This window comes from Palaemon carinicauda, chromosome 19, assembly GCF_036898095.1.
Source record: "Palaemon carinicauda isolate YSFRI2023 chromosome 19, ASM3689809v2, whole genome shotgun sequence".
NCBI classification, from domain to species: domain Eukaryota; kingdom Metazoa; phylum Arthropoda; class Malacostraca; order Decapoda; family Palaemonidae; genus Palaemon; species Palaemon carinicauda.
In genome coordinates, this window is record NC_090743.1 from 111493259 (window position 1) to 111510351 (window position 17093).

The 17093-nt window shown below is 44.2% G+C and overlaps 1 protein-coding gene across 3 annotated transcripts in view; it reads left to right on the top strand.

Moving 5' to 3' along the window:
• Positions 1-16542, top strand: part of LOC137658741 (uncharacterized) — a 171067-nt gene extending 154525 nt beyond the window's left edge. For all 3 annotated transcript variants that reach the window (XM_068393766.1, XM_068393765.1, XM_068393764.1), the window contains exon 12: positions 12094-16542. In XM_068393766.1, the coding sequence (XP_068249867.1) occupies positions 12094-12225 (132 nt within the window). In that variant the 3' untranslated portion in view covers positions 12226-16542. The remainder of the gene's footprint in view (positions 1-12093) is intronic.
• The last annotated feature ends 551 nt before the right edge of the window (positions 16543-17093 follow it).

The window sequence follows — 17093 nt, forward strand, 5'->3', positions numbered from 1 at the left end:
TGGATGGAGGCGCTTTCAACCTCGCTAGACTCCGCGCCAGAACCAAGACCACCTTGTGTGCAGTGCGAGAACTGCAGTATGCTGACGACAATGCCACCCCAGGTCAGATGGCAGAGGACCTGCAGTCGTTAGCTGATGCATACAACTCTGCCTACGAACGTTTTGGGATGCAAGTCAACTCAGACAAAACCAAGACCCTCGTCCAACATCCACCAGGAATGATGCTCCCCAACTTCAATACCACAGTGAATGACCAACCGTTAGAACAGGTGGACCAGTTCTCCTACCTAGGGAGCATCCTAACATCAGATCCCACAAGCAAAAAGGACGTGGAGAACAGGATCAGGGCAGCCCACTCTGCCTTTGGCCGACTCAACTGCCGCGTATTTAACAACCACGCACTGACAATGACCACCAAAATAATGGTGTTCAGGGCAGTAGTCCTCTCCATGCTCCTGTATGCATGTGAAACATGAACGCTATATAGAAACGATATTAAAATCCTTGAACGCTTCCAACAAATGAAACTGAGGCAGATCTTGAAAATCCCCTGGGAGAGCCACACCACCAACATTGAAGTCTTAGAACGTGCCTCGCTGACCAGCGTGGAGGCCACCATCATCCACCACCGCCTCCGCTGGATAGGACACGTGCATAGGATGGATCCATCTAGGCTCCCAAAGAAAATATTCTACGGAGAACTGACCCAGGGCACCAGACCACGAGGAGCCCCGAAAATGCGCTATAAAGATCAACTAAAGCGCACCCTGGCTCTAACTGACATCGATCCTTCCTCATGGGAAGAAACAGCCAGGGACAGGAAAACCTGGAGGAGTACAGTACACCATGGCACCGTGGACTTCGAGGAGAGGAGGAGACAAAATGAGGAGGCTAGGAGGAGAAGAAGGAGAGAGCGATTAGAACAGCCCCGCCCACCACCTACCCTCCCTTGTGAACACTGTCCGCGACTCTTCCACCACAGACTAGGACTTAACAGCCACATCAGGCATAAGCACCCACCCCACAGATAGGAGGCTGATGGCTAACGACAGAACCCAATACTCGGACACGAGTGGGCGCCGACGACGATATTTGTATGCTCACAAACAATGGAATTAAGAGACACTGTTAAGTTTTTGGTAATTTTCACAAACTACGAGACGGTTTGTTCATCTGGTGTATTCTTATGTTTGTCCATACAATGTATGCTTACCTTGAGACCAGACCCCCCTTTCTACCGTCTAGAATGACTCTTCTCTGTAAGGGGGCAGGAAGCAACATCGGAGATGATTAGTGATAATGACTGATAACGGTAACGTCATTTGTCTCGATTGATCCAAATGATCATAGAAAAGTTGTCCCAAGGTTAAGGCACTGATGAAAATCCACAGATACATTAATGCTCTGGTATACTTCCATCAGGACGACATGGCTTGAGCCCAAAAAACGGATTTTGGGTGAGATCGCCATGTCGTCCTGATGGACCCACCCTTCTTTCTTAAAAGAAAAGATCTTCACAGTTCCCTCCCTGACATACTGTATCTGTAGCTCCACGCTCAATGCTACAAGGAATGTCCGCAATCCTGGGAATGGCGCTGGGGTGGTGGTCAATAGTAGTGCGGGAACGGGGGTAACTTTGTTACGGCCCCCTTCTATTCTTTTGCCACGTCCCCCTGGAAGCGTTAACGCTATTTGGGGTAGAGATTGCTATGTGACGTGTCAAGAATGCGTCCTCTGATATTATGCAATATTCTTGAGTAAATTTTAAGGATATTCGCTTCAGGAGTTAGAATTCTGGGACCTGAAGGTTAATTCTCTGGGAATATCACTGTAGTATACAGTGATGCCTCAGGATACGAAATTAATCCGTTCAGGATGCGGTTTCGTATCCTGATATTTTCGTATCCTGAGTCGTGTTTTACATGTAAATAGCCTAATCCGTTCCAAGCCTTATAAAAAGTCACCCTTTCTTTCATAAACACGCTAAACTGTAGTAATAAACATGCAATGTAGCCATTTCTATCATTCAATAATTAACACAACCGTTAAAAACAGCCTAATCCATTCCAGAAACCACTATGAGATTATTCAATAATATAGTTATAGCCAAGTTATCCCCCCCAAGCCCAAAGAAAACGGTCCGTTTTCTTTACTACTGTATAAAAGTTACGGTACTGTATGTACGTAAAGCATTTAGATCAGTGAAGGTGTATTGTTACCTGTACGTACACCTAAATTAATGATTGATACCTGTACACTCTGAAAAAAAGGTTACAGTTAATTAGTGTAACAAAAAAGTTGAAACTTACCTTTTGATTGAGACGATGTCCGATAGCGAAGTCGCGGCAGAGGAGGATGGCATAAGGCAGAAAACGTAACAAGTGACAGACTACGTACAGTAATTTACACACTTAATACATTAACACTTAAACTTTACGAAATAAAAAAATGGAAGAAATAATTAACACTTAACATTACGTATGGAAAACTATAAAATGAAAGAAAAAATTACTTTAACAGTTAACGGTAACATAAAACTTAAAATTGAATTTTTTTTTTTTTTTGCTCTTTTATAACTTTACGTTTTTCTTATTTTCTAAATCTCTTCTACTTCTTCATCACTTTCTTTTTTCTGTTTCTTTTCTTTACTTTCACCTTCTAATTCTTCATCCCTTCCTCTTTTCTGTTTCTTTTCTTCACTTTCACCTTCGTCTTGGCCTACTAATACCGCTGGCCTCTTTAATAAGAAACTATCCATTGAAGCTTGTTTCTGCCTACTTTTCAACACATTTCTAAAATGCATTAGGCAAACGTAATATAATACACTACGTAACAAGTGACAGACTACGTACAGTAATTTACACACTTAACACATTAACACTTAAACTTTACGAAATAAAAAAATGGAAGAAATAATTAACACTTAACATTACGTATGGAAAACTATAAAATGAAAGAAAAAATTACTTTAACACTTAAGGTAACATAAAACTTAAAATGGAATTTTTTTTTTTTTGCTTTTTTATAACTACGTTTTTCTTATTTTCTAAATCTCTTCTACTTCTTCGTCACTTTCTTTTTTCTGTTTCTTTTCTTTACTTTCACCTTCTAATTCTTCATCCCTTCCTCTTTTCTGTTTCTTTTCTTCACTTTCACCTTCGTCTTGGCCTACTAATACCGCTGGCCTCTTTAATAAGAAACTATCCATTGAAGCTTGTTTCTGCCTACTTTTCAACACATTTCTAAAATGCGTTAGGCAAACGTAATATAATACACTACGTAACGTTATATACAGTCTATGTATAGTAAACACTAATACAGTACAGTGCACAGTAACGAATGTTTATTAACGATAACACGTGGCGTACGAATGTACTGTATATTAACACTAAGTCAAACAAGCGAAAGCACACAATGTCTGTTAACGATACCGCGGTCGGAACGAAAAGAGAGAGAGAGAGATGAACGCCCGTGCGTAGGCAAGCTGGGATAGTTGCCGACCAATAGGAAAGCAGGATCTTATGGCGTCAGCTAGCGTCTGAGTAGGGAGATAACCAATGGGTGAGCGGGAGGCTGTAAGTGAGTCTACCCAAGTTCAAAGTCAGGCGGCGCGCGCTTTTTAAAATTACTCTTGGCGAAGAGTTGGGATCTCGTAAGGTTTTCGTATCCTGAAATTTTATCCGTATCCTGGGGCATAAAAATCTTCGAATCACTTTTCGCATCCTGAATTTTTCGTAAGCAGAAACTTTCGTATCCAGAGGTATCACTGTATAATATATCCTTTTTGAAGCTACCTTAGGAACTTCCATCAGGACGACATGGGGATCTCACCCAAAAATAGATTTTTCGCTTCGCCCAAAATCCATTTCTTACACCCATTCTCACCCTCACTACTTTTTTCCTAACCCTTTGTAATTGAGATACACCAAACATACTCCACAGAAACTTCATTTCTAACACATTCAATTTCTGTGTTGCATTCATTCCCCACAACTCCAATCCATACATCACTGTTGGTACAATCACTTTCTCATACACAACTCTCTTTATAATCATTCCTAACCCTCTATTCTTTACCACTCCCTTCACTGCCGTGGGGGGAGGATAACAACAATTAGAATAGCGCCAATGTATCCCTGAGTGTTGTAAAAGGTGACTAAAAGGGACGGGATGAGGGGACAGGGAATCTCCTCTCTTATCTTAATACCTTAATTTGTTTTGATTTAAATTAGTTGTGCAATGGACCCCAGGCTGGGGTCCATGGTTGCACATCTATACTCCACTAGCCTTGTATCTGAGGGCTCTTTTCAAGATGGTCACAGTTCCCTTGAAGGCAGCGATCTGCACCTCATTTATGCTTGGACAACTTGGTATTGCCTTAAGGCATTGTTTCATGGTTTTCTTCACAAGTCCTGTTGGCCGGCTGTGTAGTGACCATCTGCAAGTAGAGACTGCCAGGCTGAAACCAGATGACTAGCACTCAACTGCTGCATGACAAAACCTACATTGGATGTTTTAAGCCCGCCATTTTCTTGAAGCTGTGTGTTAGGAGACTTAGGTCTTGTGCTTCTATTATCATCCTTTATCCACCAGAACCCAAATTTCAATTTCTTATCAATCTGTGTGACTCTTCTATGTCTATGTCACTATTTTTCAGTTCTTGGAATCTTTGTTCTCTTCCATGGTATTTCCACCTTTCCATTCTCAGTTTTTCCTCTCTAGAACTGAATTTCTGCTTGGGCTTTCTGGCTATAATTGTTGCTGGAGTCTGTTTAGTGCCCTTTCAAGTCTCCTGTAAAGTTCCTAGTCTGCTTTGTTATTGATGTTAGTTAGTTCAGGGCTTCATTATGATGGGCAACCTTTTTGATATTTTCATCCTATACTTATTATTGTTTTTTAAGTAGTACTGACCTATACTTATTGTTTTTTTTTTTTTTTTAATACTGCCCTATACTTACTATTGTTTGTTCCAACACGGAGTACTTACCTCGAACTACTTTCTTAGGAGTATCTGGGATCTCCTCCCAACCGACCAGAGTTTTGTGTAGTTAACCCTAGTCCAATTTTCTATGAGGGGTAACCTCAGGTGGAGTGATACGCGCCCTGAGGCTAACCCTGGGTCAGAGAGCATGCTTGCTCAGGTCTTGATCTCCAGTAAATTCTCTGGTCGCATTGCGATAACATCTCAACGCTCTCTCCTTACCCAGTGCGACCCTTTGTGTCCCTGACCTCCTTTGTGTCTCACGCGGTCCCCACGTGGACCCATTGTGTTCATTCTATACCCTTTCCTACCCTTCTCTGTGTTCGTCATGTAGGGGCAGCTTATGTTCTCCTACAGCCACGTGTCCGGAGTGTGAGTCCTGGAATGAGGTGCAGTGGGTGCGCTACGCCACCAAGAAGAAGAAGGCGTCCAAGAGGTCACAGGAAGCCGAGCCTCTCCTCACCGCTTACTTCTCCCGATGCCTTGTCGGATAGAGCTTCTCAGCCACCTTCCCCTACCCAGAGTAGGGGAAGAGGTAAGTCAGTTGTGGGGAAGAGGCCCATTGCTCTTCCCCAGAAGTCTTAGTGGGTGCGGTATAGCACCAAGAAGAAGTAGGCGACGAAGAGTTCGCCTAAGAAGCCGAGCGTCCCTTCCTCCCTTGCTTCGCCGGGCGTCTCGTCTGACCGAGCTTCCCTACCACCCTCCCCTACCCAGGGTAGGGGAAGAGGTAAATCCGTTGCGGGGAAGAGGCCCGTGGCCCTTCCCCAAGAGTCTGATCTTCAGGATAGTGGGGTTGTGGCGTTGTTCCAGGTGAGTGAGGGGCCTGAGGGAGGGGCGGGAGTGTGTACGGGAGACTGAGTCCTGATGCAAGCAGGCCACGTCTCCTCTGATGACCCCATGTGGGAGAAAAATGTCCCTAATTCTTCTCCAGCCTCTTTGGCGTGTTTTTCAGTCACTTCTGCAGCCGAGGGCGCCGCTGAGAAGGAGCTTTCCCCGCTGTCGGACCCCCATTGCGTGGGTTCCCCCCAAGACGCCTTTCAGGTCGCCGCTGAGGATGGAAGAGGGCTTCGGGACCTGGTCCCCCACGGAAGAGCGTCCACGCGGGACGACTCGGACGCTTCGGTGTGGCCCTACAAATCTTCGGGCTCCTCTTTCGAGACATACTCTTTCTCCTCTGAGGATGGAGCCCCGAGGGACCAGTAGAGGTCGCGTTCCCGTTCCAGATCTCACCGCGACATGAGGCACGCGAGATCTCCCAGAAGGAGGCACAGAAGAAGTCGTCCCCCTAGGGAGGAATGGGTGCGTGTCGCCATCCCCCGCAGACACCTCCTGGGAGCTTCAACAGTTCCGGGTACCTCTGGCTGGCTCCCATGGGCTCGTTCTCCCGCTCCTTAGTACGCCCCCTACAGCGGGCTCTGGCAGACCGACATAAGTCCGCGAAGGTTCAGACTCCTTCCGCCCAGCGGAGAATCTCCCCTTCAGTCTGGCAGCCGTGTCCCAGCCTCCAAGACTTCGACAGGCCGGCCAGAACATGAAAGACAACCAGCAGCCACGAGGAAGCCCGCAGCAGCTTGGTCCTCTGTGGGGAGAGAAAAGTCCAGGACGGAGGCCTCCGTCCCAGCGGCGATGCCCGTCCTCCATCCAGACCCGCCGAAGTCGTACCACGACAAAGGATGCCTTTACCCCAAGCGGGGCCCCCCATCGTAGGTGCTCCTTCTCAGGCAGAAGAGCATCCGACGGAAGGCTCAGCGGACGAGGCCCCCGCGTACAGAAAAGTACTAGGCCTCATCAGACGGCACCACAGGCTGGACGAACCGAAGCTCGCGACGGATGAGGACTGGTTCTCGGGCCTCAGCAGGTTGGTAGATACCCCCGTGCAGCAGAGGCCCTCACTGGCTGGCTCCCTAGAGCTCCTTCGCCATCCTCGCGGTACGTCTCCTCCAGCAGACCCGATCATCGACGGAAGTCATCACACCAGGTCTCGGTCGACAGGCATAAGCCCGCGAAGGTTCCGACTTCTCCCGCCCAGCGGAGAGAGTCACCCCTTCGGACTGGCAGCCTTGTCCCGGCCTCCGGTTCTTCGATGGCCGGCCTTGAACGAAGGAACTAACCGGCCAGCACGGGGAAGCCCGCGGCTCCATGGATCTTCGCAGGAGTTCCATCCGTCCAGCGGAGGCAGCCGCTGGCTCGACCCGACAGCATGGCATCCATACCCGATACCACGACAGCTCAATTCAAGCTTCGTGGTCAACCGCTGGTATACCAGGGTACTCACACCCCACGGATTCCTCGGGAGGGGGTAGACCCATGACGGATACCTCCGTCCCGATGGTTCCATCCGTGATGGAGCTAGCCGCTCCATCGTCCCGGCCAGCCCCTTTCAAGCATTGGAGGTGGCCGCTGACACACCCATGACGGCTACCTCCGTCCCGGCTGCTCCATCGTCCCGGCTGCTCCATCGTCCCGGCCAGCCCCTTTCAAGCATTGGAGGTGGCCGCTGACACACCCATGACGGCTACCTCCTTCCCGGCTGCTCCATCCATGATGGAGCCATCCCCATCCATGATGGAGCCATCCCCATCCATGATGGAGCCAGCCCCATCCAAGCATCGGAGGTGGCCGCTGACATGGCAGGGTACTTAATCCCCACGGATTTCCCCGGGAAGGGGTAGACCCATGACGGCTACCCCCGTTCCTGACGGCTCCATCCGTGACGAAGGCAAAGTGGTTTTGCCCCTAGCGGGTCGAACAGGGCTATTGCCTCTCCAGTGCCTGCCTCAGTGGCCGCTGGAGGCCCCCCCCCCTTTGCCTTGTGCTTCTTCGGCCCCATCCGGCCGTCGGATGTAGAAGTTGGCACACGTAATCTTTCCCTTGCCTTGCCCCCTGTAGAGGAGCTTCGACTCCACAGTTAGCCTTCAGACCCTCCCACTCGGGCTCCAGGAGAGGGCGTTCAGGCCGCGGCTCTCGAAGGAGGTAGGAGGGGAGGCCCCCTGCTCCTGCTGACCCCTCAGGTGGGGGGATGCCTCAAACGATCTTGGCAAGCATGGCGGGACCACGGAGCGGATCCGTGGACCGTAGCAGTACTAAAGGAGCGGTACAGGCTGCCCTTCCTAGCGGACCCCCACTTCGTATCCCAGATCAACAGGCGGAGTGGTTGGCACCCAAGGACCCCTTGAGAGTAGCAGCATTGCAGGAAGAAGGCTTGGCAATGCTGGCGAAAGGGGTAGTAGAACCAGTCAAGAAACCAGGTCCAGGGTTCTACAGCAGGCTCTTCCTGGGGGAGAAGGCGACAGGGGTCTGGAGACTGGTCATAGACCTTTCAGCCCTCAACAAATTTGTGTGCAACACCGACTTCAAGATGAACACTCCGAAGTCGGTCCTAGCGGCCTTGAAGGAGGAGGACTTCATGAGGTCCATAGGCCTCAAAGACGTCTACTTCCAGGTCCCTGTCCATCCCTTCAGCAGGAAGTACCTAAGGGTAAAATGGAGTACGTTGCAGTTCAAAACCCTCTGCTTCGGACTGTCGACAGCCCTCAGGGCTTTACGAGGGTCTTCGCAACAGTTTCAGACTGGCCACACGAACAGGGCGTCCACCAGATTCGGTACCTAGATGACTGGTTGTTGTTTTCAGCCTCAGAGGAAGTACTGAGGGAGCAAGGCGCGAAGCTCCTGCAGTTCTGCAATGTCTTGAGTATCATCATCAACCTGGAGAAGTCCCAGCTGATACACTCCACCAGGATGACCTACCTAGGGTTGGTCCTAGACTCCCGGATGGCGAGGGCCTTCCCCTCTGCGGAGAGACTGGACAACCTAAAACAGATACTCTGGCCCTTCCTGTCGGGCCAGCCCAGGAGAGCCAAGGACTGGCAAAGACTGATAGGACTCCCCACACAAGATAGTCCTGGTGTCCCCGGAGACGAAGGAAGTCCTTGAGTGGTGGCACGTCAGAATGAACACCTTCAAGGGAATGCCCTTTCGCAACCGACCCTCCGGAGATGCTCCTGTTCACGGACGCATCCAAGGAGGGCTGGGGTGCCCATCTTCTCGACAAAGCGGCAAAAGGTAAATGGAAAGTCGAGGAGACGAACCTGCACATAAACGTGCTGGAGATGAGGACCGTACAAAGGGCGTGCCTAGAGTTCGTCCATCTACCCCGGGGAAGCACCGTGGCTCCGGTGTGCGGCAACGCCACGGTGGTGGCCTACGTGAAAAAGCAAGGAGGACTGAAGTCGAAGGAACGGTGCAGTCTCACGATGGAGTTCCTAGAATGGGCCGAAGTGGAACAAATCAATTTTTCAGCCAGGTTCTCTCCGGGGAAGAGGAACGTCCTGGCCGACGGCCTCAGTAGGATGGGTCAAGTGGTAGGGCCCGAGTGGTCCCTACACCCAGAAGTGGTCAAAACCCTCTTCCTGAATTGGGGCTCGCCGGTGATAGACCTCTTCGCCACGAGACTAAACGCACAGCTCCCCGTGTTTTGTTTTCCTGTGCCAGATCCAGCAGCAGCATTCGAGGACGCCTTCCAACACCCTTGGGACAACCTCGATGTTAACGACTTCCCACCCTTCGAGATGCTCAGACAGGTCCTCACAGGGTGAGACGGACGGCCAACCTGTGGGTGACTTTGGTAGCGCCCTGGTGGCCCGAGAGAGAGTGGTTCGCGGATCTAAAGGAACTGGCATGCCTTCCACCTGGGCCACTTCCAGACAGACCAGACCTTCTCCGGCAGCCTCACTTCCAGAGGTTCCACGAAAACCCTCGGTCCCTCCGCCTTCACGCGTGGAGGTTATCGAGCGTCTTCTGAGAAAGGAAGGATATCCGTCGAGGACCGCATCAAGGATGTCAGGGTACCTGAGGTGTTCGTCAGTCAAGGTGTACCAGGCGAAGTGGGCTACCTTTTCGAAGGGGTGCTCCTCGAAGAACATCAGGCCGTTAGGGGCCTCCATTCACGAGATAGCAGACTTCCTGGTCTATCTCAGGGACGAAGTGGGCACGTCCATCCCAAGTCTTCCTCTTGAAGGACATAGACCTAGGTGCCTCCAGATATATCTCGACGCTCATCAAGAGCTTCGAGCAGTCGTGTTCCCCCAAGCCGCTAGAGTGCCCCAGGGGGATGTGGGTAGGGTACTGAAGATGCTTTCGGAACCTCCCTTCGAGCCTCTAAAAGACATTCTAGACAAGGAGCTCACCCTCAAGGCAGTCTTTCGTTTAGCTCTGGCATCAGCAAAGAGTAGGTGAGATTCATGGCCTTCATAGCCAAGACTCAGAATCCAGCTGTTTGGGACCCCAAAGTTGAAGGGTTCTCAGTGCCAGCTATCCCTCGTTCGGACAACCCGAGGGACTTGCTGCTGTGCCCTATCAGGGAAGTATGGCAGTATTTAGAGAGGACAGCTAGACTTCGTCCCGAGATCAAGAGTCTGTTCATTTTCCTCGGGACTGTGAAGAAGCCAGTCTCCAAGAACACTATCTCCTTCTGGCTAAGGCAAGTGATTGCCAGGGCCTACAGTAGTGCAGGGGTCCCCCTTCCAGGAAAGCCCAGACCCCACGACATTAGGGGTCTAAATACTTCATTGGCGTTTGAGAAAAACATGGCAGTGGGCCAAATCCTGAGGGCAGGTACTTGGTCTAGTCAGTCGACCTTTACGGCTCACTACTTGAAGGACTACTCGAGAAAGTCCCTGGACGAGTTCTCGCTCGGTCCCATCATTTCCGCGCTCCAAACGGTTTAAAGGTGTAGCCCCAGTGGTAACTACGGGTAGTAAGTCCAAGAGACACAGGTTCCTTCCTGAGCCCCCTTGTTCTTCCCTTACCGGAAAGGACTCTGGTAGCCCCCTGAAACTGCCATGGGATACACTATCATTGGAAGGACATGTCTCCTAGGATTCTTGCAGAAGTGAGTTACTTAGACACTAATTTGGTTTTTTTGCGTAGTTTTCCCTATTTTCTCGTGTTTTCCTCGAGGTCAGCAGAACCTAGTCTCCTACCTAGGTTCCTCTTCTATACTCGACCTTTACGGCTCACTACTTGAAGGACTACTCGAGAAAGTCCCTGGACGAGTTCTCGCTCGGTCCCATCATTTCCGCGCTCCAAACGGTTTAAAGGTGTAGCCCCAGTGGTAACTGCTGGTAGTAAGTCCAAGAGACACTGGTTCCTTCCTGAGCCCCCTTGTTCTTCCCTTACCGGAAAGGACTCTGGTAGCCCCCTGAAACTGCCATGGGATACACTATCATTGGAAGGACATGACTCCTAGGATTCTTGCAGAAGTGAGTTACTTAGACACTAAGATGGTTTTTTTGCGTAGTTTTCCCTATTTTCTCGTGTTTTCCTCTAGGTCAGCAGAACCTAGTCTCCTACCTAGGTTCCTCTTCTATACTCGTCACGGTCTCTAGGTCCTGAAGGACACTCCCACCTCCTAAGGTATAAGTCTCCTAAGAAAGTAGTTCGAGGTAAGTACTCCGTGTTGGAACAAATCACAAATTTTAAGTAATTTGTATTTTTCCTAACAGTACTTACCTCGAACTACTTTCGGGTAATGGCCCGCCCATCCTACCCCGAGTGCCTTGCTGGACTTCATAGATACCTAAGCTATCAAGAACTTACTGGAGATCGAGACTTGAGCAAGCATGCTCTCTGACCCGGGGTTAGCCTCAGGGCGCGTATCACTCCACCTGAGGTTACCCCTCATAGAAATAGCGACTAGGGTATACTACACAAAACTCTGGTCGGTTGAAAGGAGATCCCAGATACTCCTAAGAAAGTAGTTCGAGGTAAGTACTGTTAGGAAAAATGCAAATTACTTAAAATTTGTGATTTTTAAGTACTTCCCATTACTTAATATTGTTTTTAAGTACTGCCCTATGCTTACTTTTTTTTTTAAGTACTGCCCTATATTTGCTATTGGTTTTTAAGACTGCCCTATACTTACTATTGTTTTTTAAGTACTGCCTATACTCGCCATTGTTTTTCAAGTACTGCCCTATACTTACTATTGTTTTTTAAGTACTGCCCTATATTTACTATTACTCCTGTATAGTTACTTCCTGTGAGATATCAAAGTAGTAGTAATAATAATTATAATAAAAATAAAATATTAGTAATATTTTTTCTCTTTTCAGATACGCCTCCCAAATTCAAAAAGGGGGAAGATGGTTTTAGACTTGGTTCGAGAATTTGAGAAAGCAATATTAGACTTGGAAACTAACCCTGCCGGTCAAGATTCTAATGGAAATGACCAAGAATCTCTTTGATTCAGCTGATCTGTATCATGGTAAGTCAAGAAAGAATTAATGGAGTATATACTGTGACAAGAAATTTCAGTTGTGAAACCCTCTATTGCCAGAGTGCCGATTCATAAACCGCTTAGCTGTTCCAGATAATTTTTTTTTACACGTTATGGTTAATAAAAAGATATTCTTAATGCTAATTGTCACAAACTATGTAAACTAGTCTCCTTAGAAAAGATTACCAATCTAGTTGGTGATCAATTGTTTTGGGAAATGTTATTACTAATATTTGTTAGATTGTTTAGGACTGGGATAAAGACAGTGGGAAAGCAGGATTTCCAAGGGAAAGCCATGATTTTTAAATAGAGCCAGGATTGTGACCTAGTGGTTTTGTGGTTCTTTTTTTATTTACATTGAAGTTTTATATGTCCATTAAATCTATGATAGGTTAAGCAACAGGAAGTTTACAATTTTTTTGTGGTTTAGTGATTTTGGGAAAATTATGTTGTAAGACAGAATATTTAAGTTATTCAGACCACCAATTACAAATTGAATATATTGGTGAAAATATATTGTAAATTGAAGTTGGTTAGACGTTTCAAGGGACTGAAACCTGGATGAATGTATTTAAGAAGTTTGTGCACAAAAGTGTTTGTTGAAGTGTTAATTTGATCTTCATCACCTGCGTTTAAGGCTTTTCTTCAGTATGTTGTTGTCTAATTTTTATTACTTAAAATGCTTTTATGATAGCAACTGATCAATGTAAGAGGTTTGTATCTATCTGATGCTTTTTTTCATGTTTTGTTGAGATCTAAGTATTTCCCCTGCTAAGGTAAGTTGCATCTCATATGACTATAAACACAAGATACTCCAACACTGTTTTTTTGTAATATTTTCTTTGTTAGCTAACTAATTTTGTCAGTAATTTTGTATCACAGAGAATAAAGCTTTTCTCATTATTTTACAAACTATTTGTTAGTTGTTGGATGAATTCATTAGAATTTTATGTCTTCACCCTAGTTCATAAAATATCCAGTCATAAATACTTTCCACTCCTTGAATAAAAATCAGTTCTTGGAACAAGGTAACTGCAATTTCAGATAGCTATTATCGAGATGCTTTGACACACTTTTTTTCTCTATTTTGATGCAAAAATTCAGGTGGATGAAATCCTCGTAAAATTGACCCATAGATTTGTGAAAGTTTTTCCTTAAATTTTTGCTCTATTAGAAAGTTTGATCGTGCTAAGACACTTGGCATACTTTATTGAAAATATTATGATGATAGTTGTAGGATTAAAATTTGAAGCTAATAATTGTTTGCTCCTTCATTAAATTTGAATTCTTCTGCACTGTGCAAGAGCTGGATTTGTGTGTGTGTGTGTGTGTGTGTGTGTGTGTGTGTTTCAAGCATTGATCTACTACTTCAAGAAAATGTCATGTATTTGAGCTTATCTTTCTTATCAGGGTACACTCACAAAGTAGAAACTAGCTTATTTTTGTAAATACTGTACATGTATAAAGATTAGATTCTTGTGTAAAATATTGTTGCAAAACTGAGGAATTATTTGGAAAAAAATTGTAAATACTAAATATTTCATTTTCAAGAAGGGGAAATAACTATGAATAGCATCAAAATGCAACTGTATAAAGAGTGATCCCAAGACTTTAGACTACTATTTGTGTAAGGAGCTTTTATGGGTCAGAGTAATATATATGGGTTTCTATTCATGTGAAAGATGCAATCTTTCTTTTCTCTATTTTCCTGTTTGCATTCCCTCTTCATGAGGTGAAAGTACATCAACTGGGACTTTTCTTTTTTTTTGTTTTGTTACTTTACATAAGATATTCCAACTCTTGCTGACACAGAAATGCCTTTTAGTTGCAAATTTTTATTCTCTTGCATTTTAAATAGCTTGAATCATTAGTAGAAATAAAAATTCCAGTTATTGATTATGTATATGGGCCTCAGACAATAAAAGGACTTAAGAGTACTATAGATGGTTTGAAGTGAGACAAGTATGTGGAAAATGAATAATCTTTACAAATACAACCACTATGCTTACTAAAGATATTACGACTAATGGAAGATTTAACAATTTTGAGATTCTTGTGGTATGAAATGAATTGTAGCATTTGGAATGACTTTGGAAGGTGTTCAGGTATAACTTCTCTATGTCCCTCAAAGAAAGTGGTTGCTCAAAGAGCACCCCTAAACCTATTGTAAGTAGAGAATTAAATATTGCTTATTTTTCCAGTTTTTCAAATATAACAAGAATTAGTGGAAATTAAATATATGTAATAGAAAAGGAAATTTATGGAGCCAATTCATAGTCATAGTGCATTAAGTGTTAATAAAGGTATAAGATTTTTATTTTTAAATGGTTGTATACAAAAAGTTAAGTACTGTGCAGTATAAGAAGGGTCTATTTGTGGCTAACTTCAATGCAATCTTTCAGATTTTATAATTTAAGAAAAAAGGCCTAATTTAAAGATATTTATTCACTTTCATAGTGAAACTAAATCCATATTTATAGAATTACCATATTTCAGGTGTCATAAGACGATATAAGCGGTAAGATGCACCCTATATTTAGCAAGGTAATTTTTTGGGGAAAAAAATAATTGACGATTTTACAACGTATCGTAGCAGCGATTCATAGTCAGTGAATTTTACTGTTGATTTCTTTGTCTGGCACAGTAAATTTTCATATTTTGGGTGTAATATGAAATGTATGAGGTAAAAATGAATTAGTTGTACACGTTATCCCAATTTTATTACATAAGTAGAAAACCACTAACCCGTCGTAGTTGCTACCATTGTAACAATGTTTTCAAGTGTTTTACTGTACATGAAAGCAGTATTGCCAAATGCTCTTGTCCAAATTTGGATAGAGTAGTAATATTCAGTAATATTGCCCAAATTCCTCATGTACACATTTTATACAAAATTAATTATTGATCAAATTCTCTATAAATTTTACAGGGTGGAATATTTTTCCTGTTGTTTGTGTGACTTTAAGTCTAGTTAGTTTAATGCTAACTTGGTAACACTGCACACAACATGCTGTACTGCACACAACATGCTGTGAGATGTTTCTGTTCAGCAACAAGTATCTGTATAATTTCGTAACATATGCAACAAAGTCATTACCAAAATATTGCTTTATTACAAAATATCAATAAGATTAGAAAGTAGATAAATACTGCCTAAACAAGCAATACATCATAGCATTGTCTGCTTTGATACTATTAGTTGGATGTTTGTATGTCCACAAAAACAAAAACATCTTGTTGCCTTCATTAATTAAAGAAAGTGCATTACAAATAAATTTATTTATTAAACATGAATGATAATCGTAGGCTTTTATTTTATGTCCAATGCATTTGAGTGTTTGTATGTTATTACTGAGGTGTATGAGGGTTGCCATACTCCCCTATACAGCTTTATCCTAGTGTTAAGATGCAGGGTGATTTTGGGGTCATTTTTCAAGAAAAACATGCGTCTTATGACATCGGAAATACGGTATATAAATAAAAGAGGAATTTTCTGCAAGTGATAAAAGAAAATAACTGTAAGCTGCAATGCATGGTCAATAATGGTATACCTGGTGTCAGGTTACTTATATTTATTTATCAGTGTTTGTAAAAGCATGTTCATAAAAACGTGGAATCTTGTCCACTCGATCCTAAAAAGGTTAATTTTTATGCTTGGAAATTCAGCTGATATGCATGTATAGTATACCTGATGTTTGTGTGTTATTCTCGTCAACTTGTCCTTTAGTTATGAAGGTGTTAGTGAGTGAGAAAAAATGGAGTTGATTATATTATTTCATAAGTATCTTATTTTTTTTCATGGAGGCATTCTTTATAAAGTGTACATCCATACAAGATTTTTGCAAATGTAAGGATATAAAAGATGAAATTTTATTATACTTAGTGAAGTTTTGGCTATGTTAGAGTAAATGCAGCATTTGGAGAAAGTGGGATGTATTTCAGCCACAGCTTGTTGTAAATAATGTTTTTTCACTGCAACCTAATACCTCAAGTCTAAGCATGTTTTAGCACCAAGTGCTACATAATTGCTTGTAAATTAATTTTGGCCAGTGAGTTTGTATCAGACATTTGCGAAGATGCTTTGATATTGGTGAATATAGTTTAATTTGTATGATGAATTATATTAAAATGAAATATTTAAAGTGGTAGAATTACTGGCAGCTTGTAGTATTTTACAAATCATGAAAATTTGCACTTGCCACACGTCTTCAAGATGTGGTTTCAAGAGTTTAAGTACAAGATTGTAAGTTAGATTAAGGTATATAATAAACATAATGAAAAGCTTCATGTGCATTTCATTTCACAAACAAATATCACATTTTAGAATAATTCTATTTTTCTGAACTATCCAAACCTGTGTCCTTTAATATGAGATAGATTCAAGAGTAGCTAGAACTTGGCACTTGAAACTTATAACGAGGAGTTAGCAGTAGCCAGTAGTGAGGAAGCCCCACCCCATCGGCAGTACACTGAACAGTCACTTTGATTGCATCTGGGACTTAAGGCGGAAATGGTGTGGTCAAGTTAAAGGACTCTGGGATTGTGTAATTAGGAAAAATACAAATTACTTGCAAAATTTATAATTTGTTCCTACACATTTACAAAGTTTCATCCTTTAATGAGAGACTCGCCCTTAGGTGGGAGGAAGTCCTTGTTACAAACCTCGCTTGAAAAGGTGTAGAGAATAACATCCCTAGACACCTCACGAACCAGGGTCGAAAGTACCATCAAGTTCACGGCCTAGGCAGGCAAGTCCATTGCAAAAAGAACTTTTTTTGGGCTCAGGCCATGTTGTCGTGATGGAAGTTCCTTCATTAGTAGCTTCCTAGGTATATT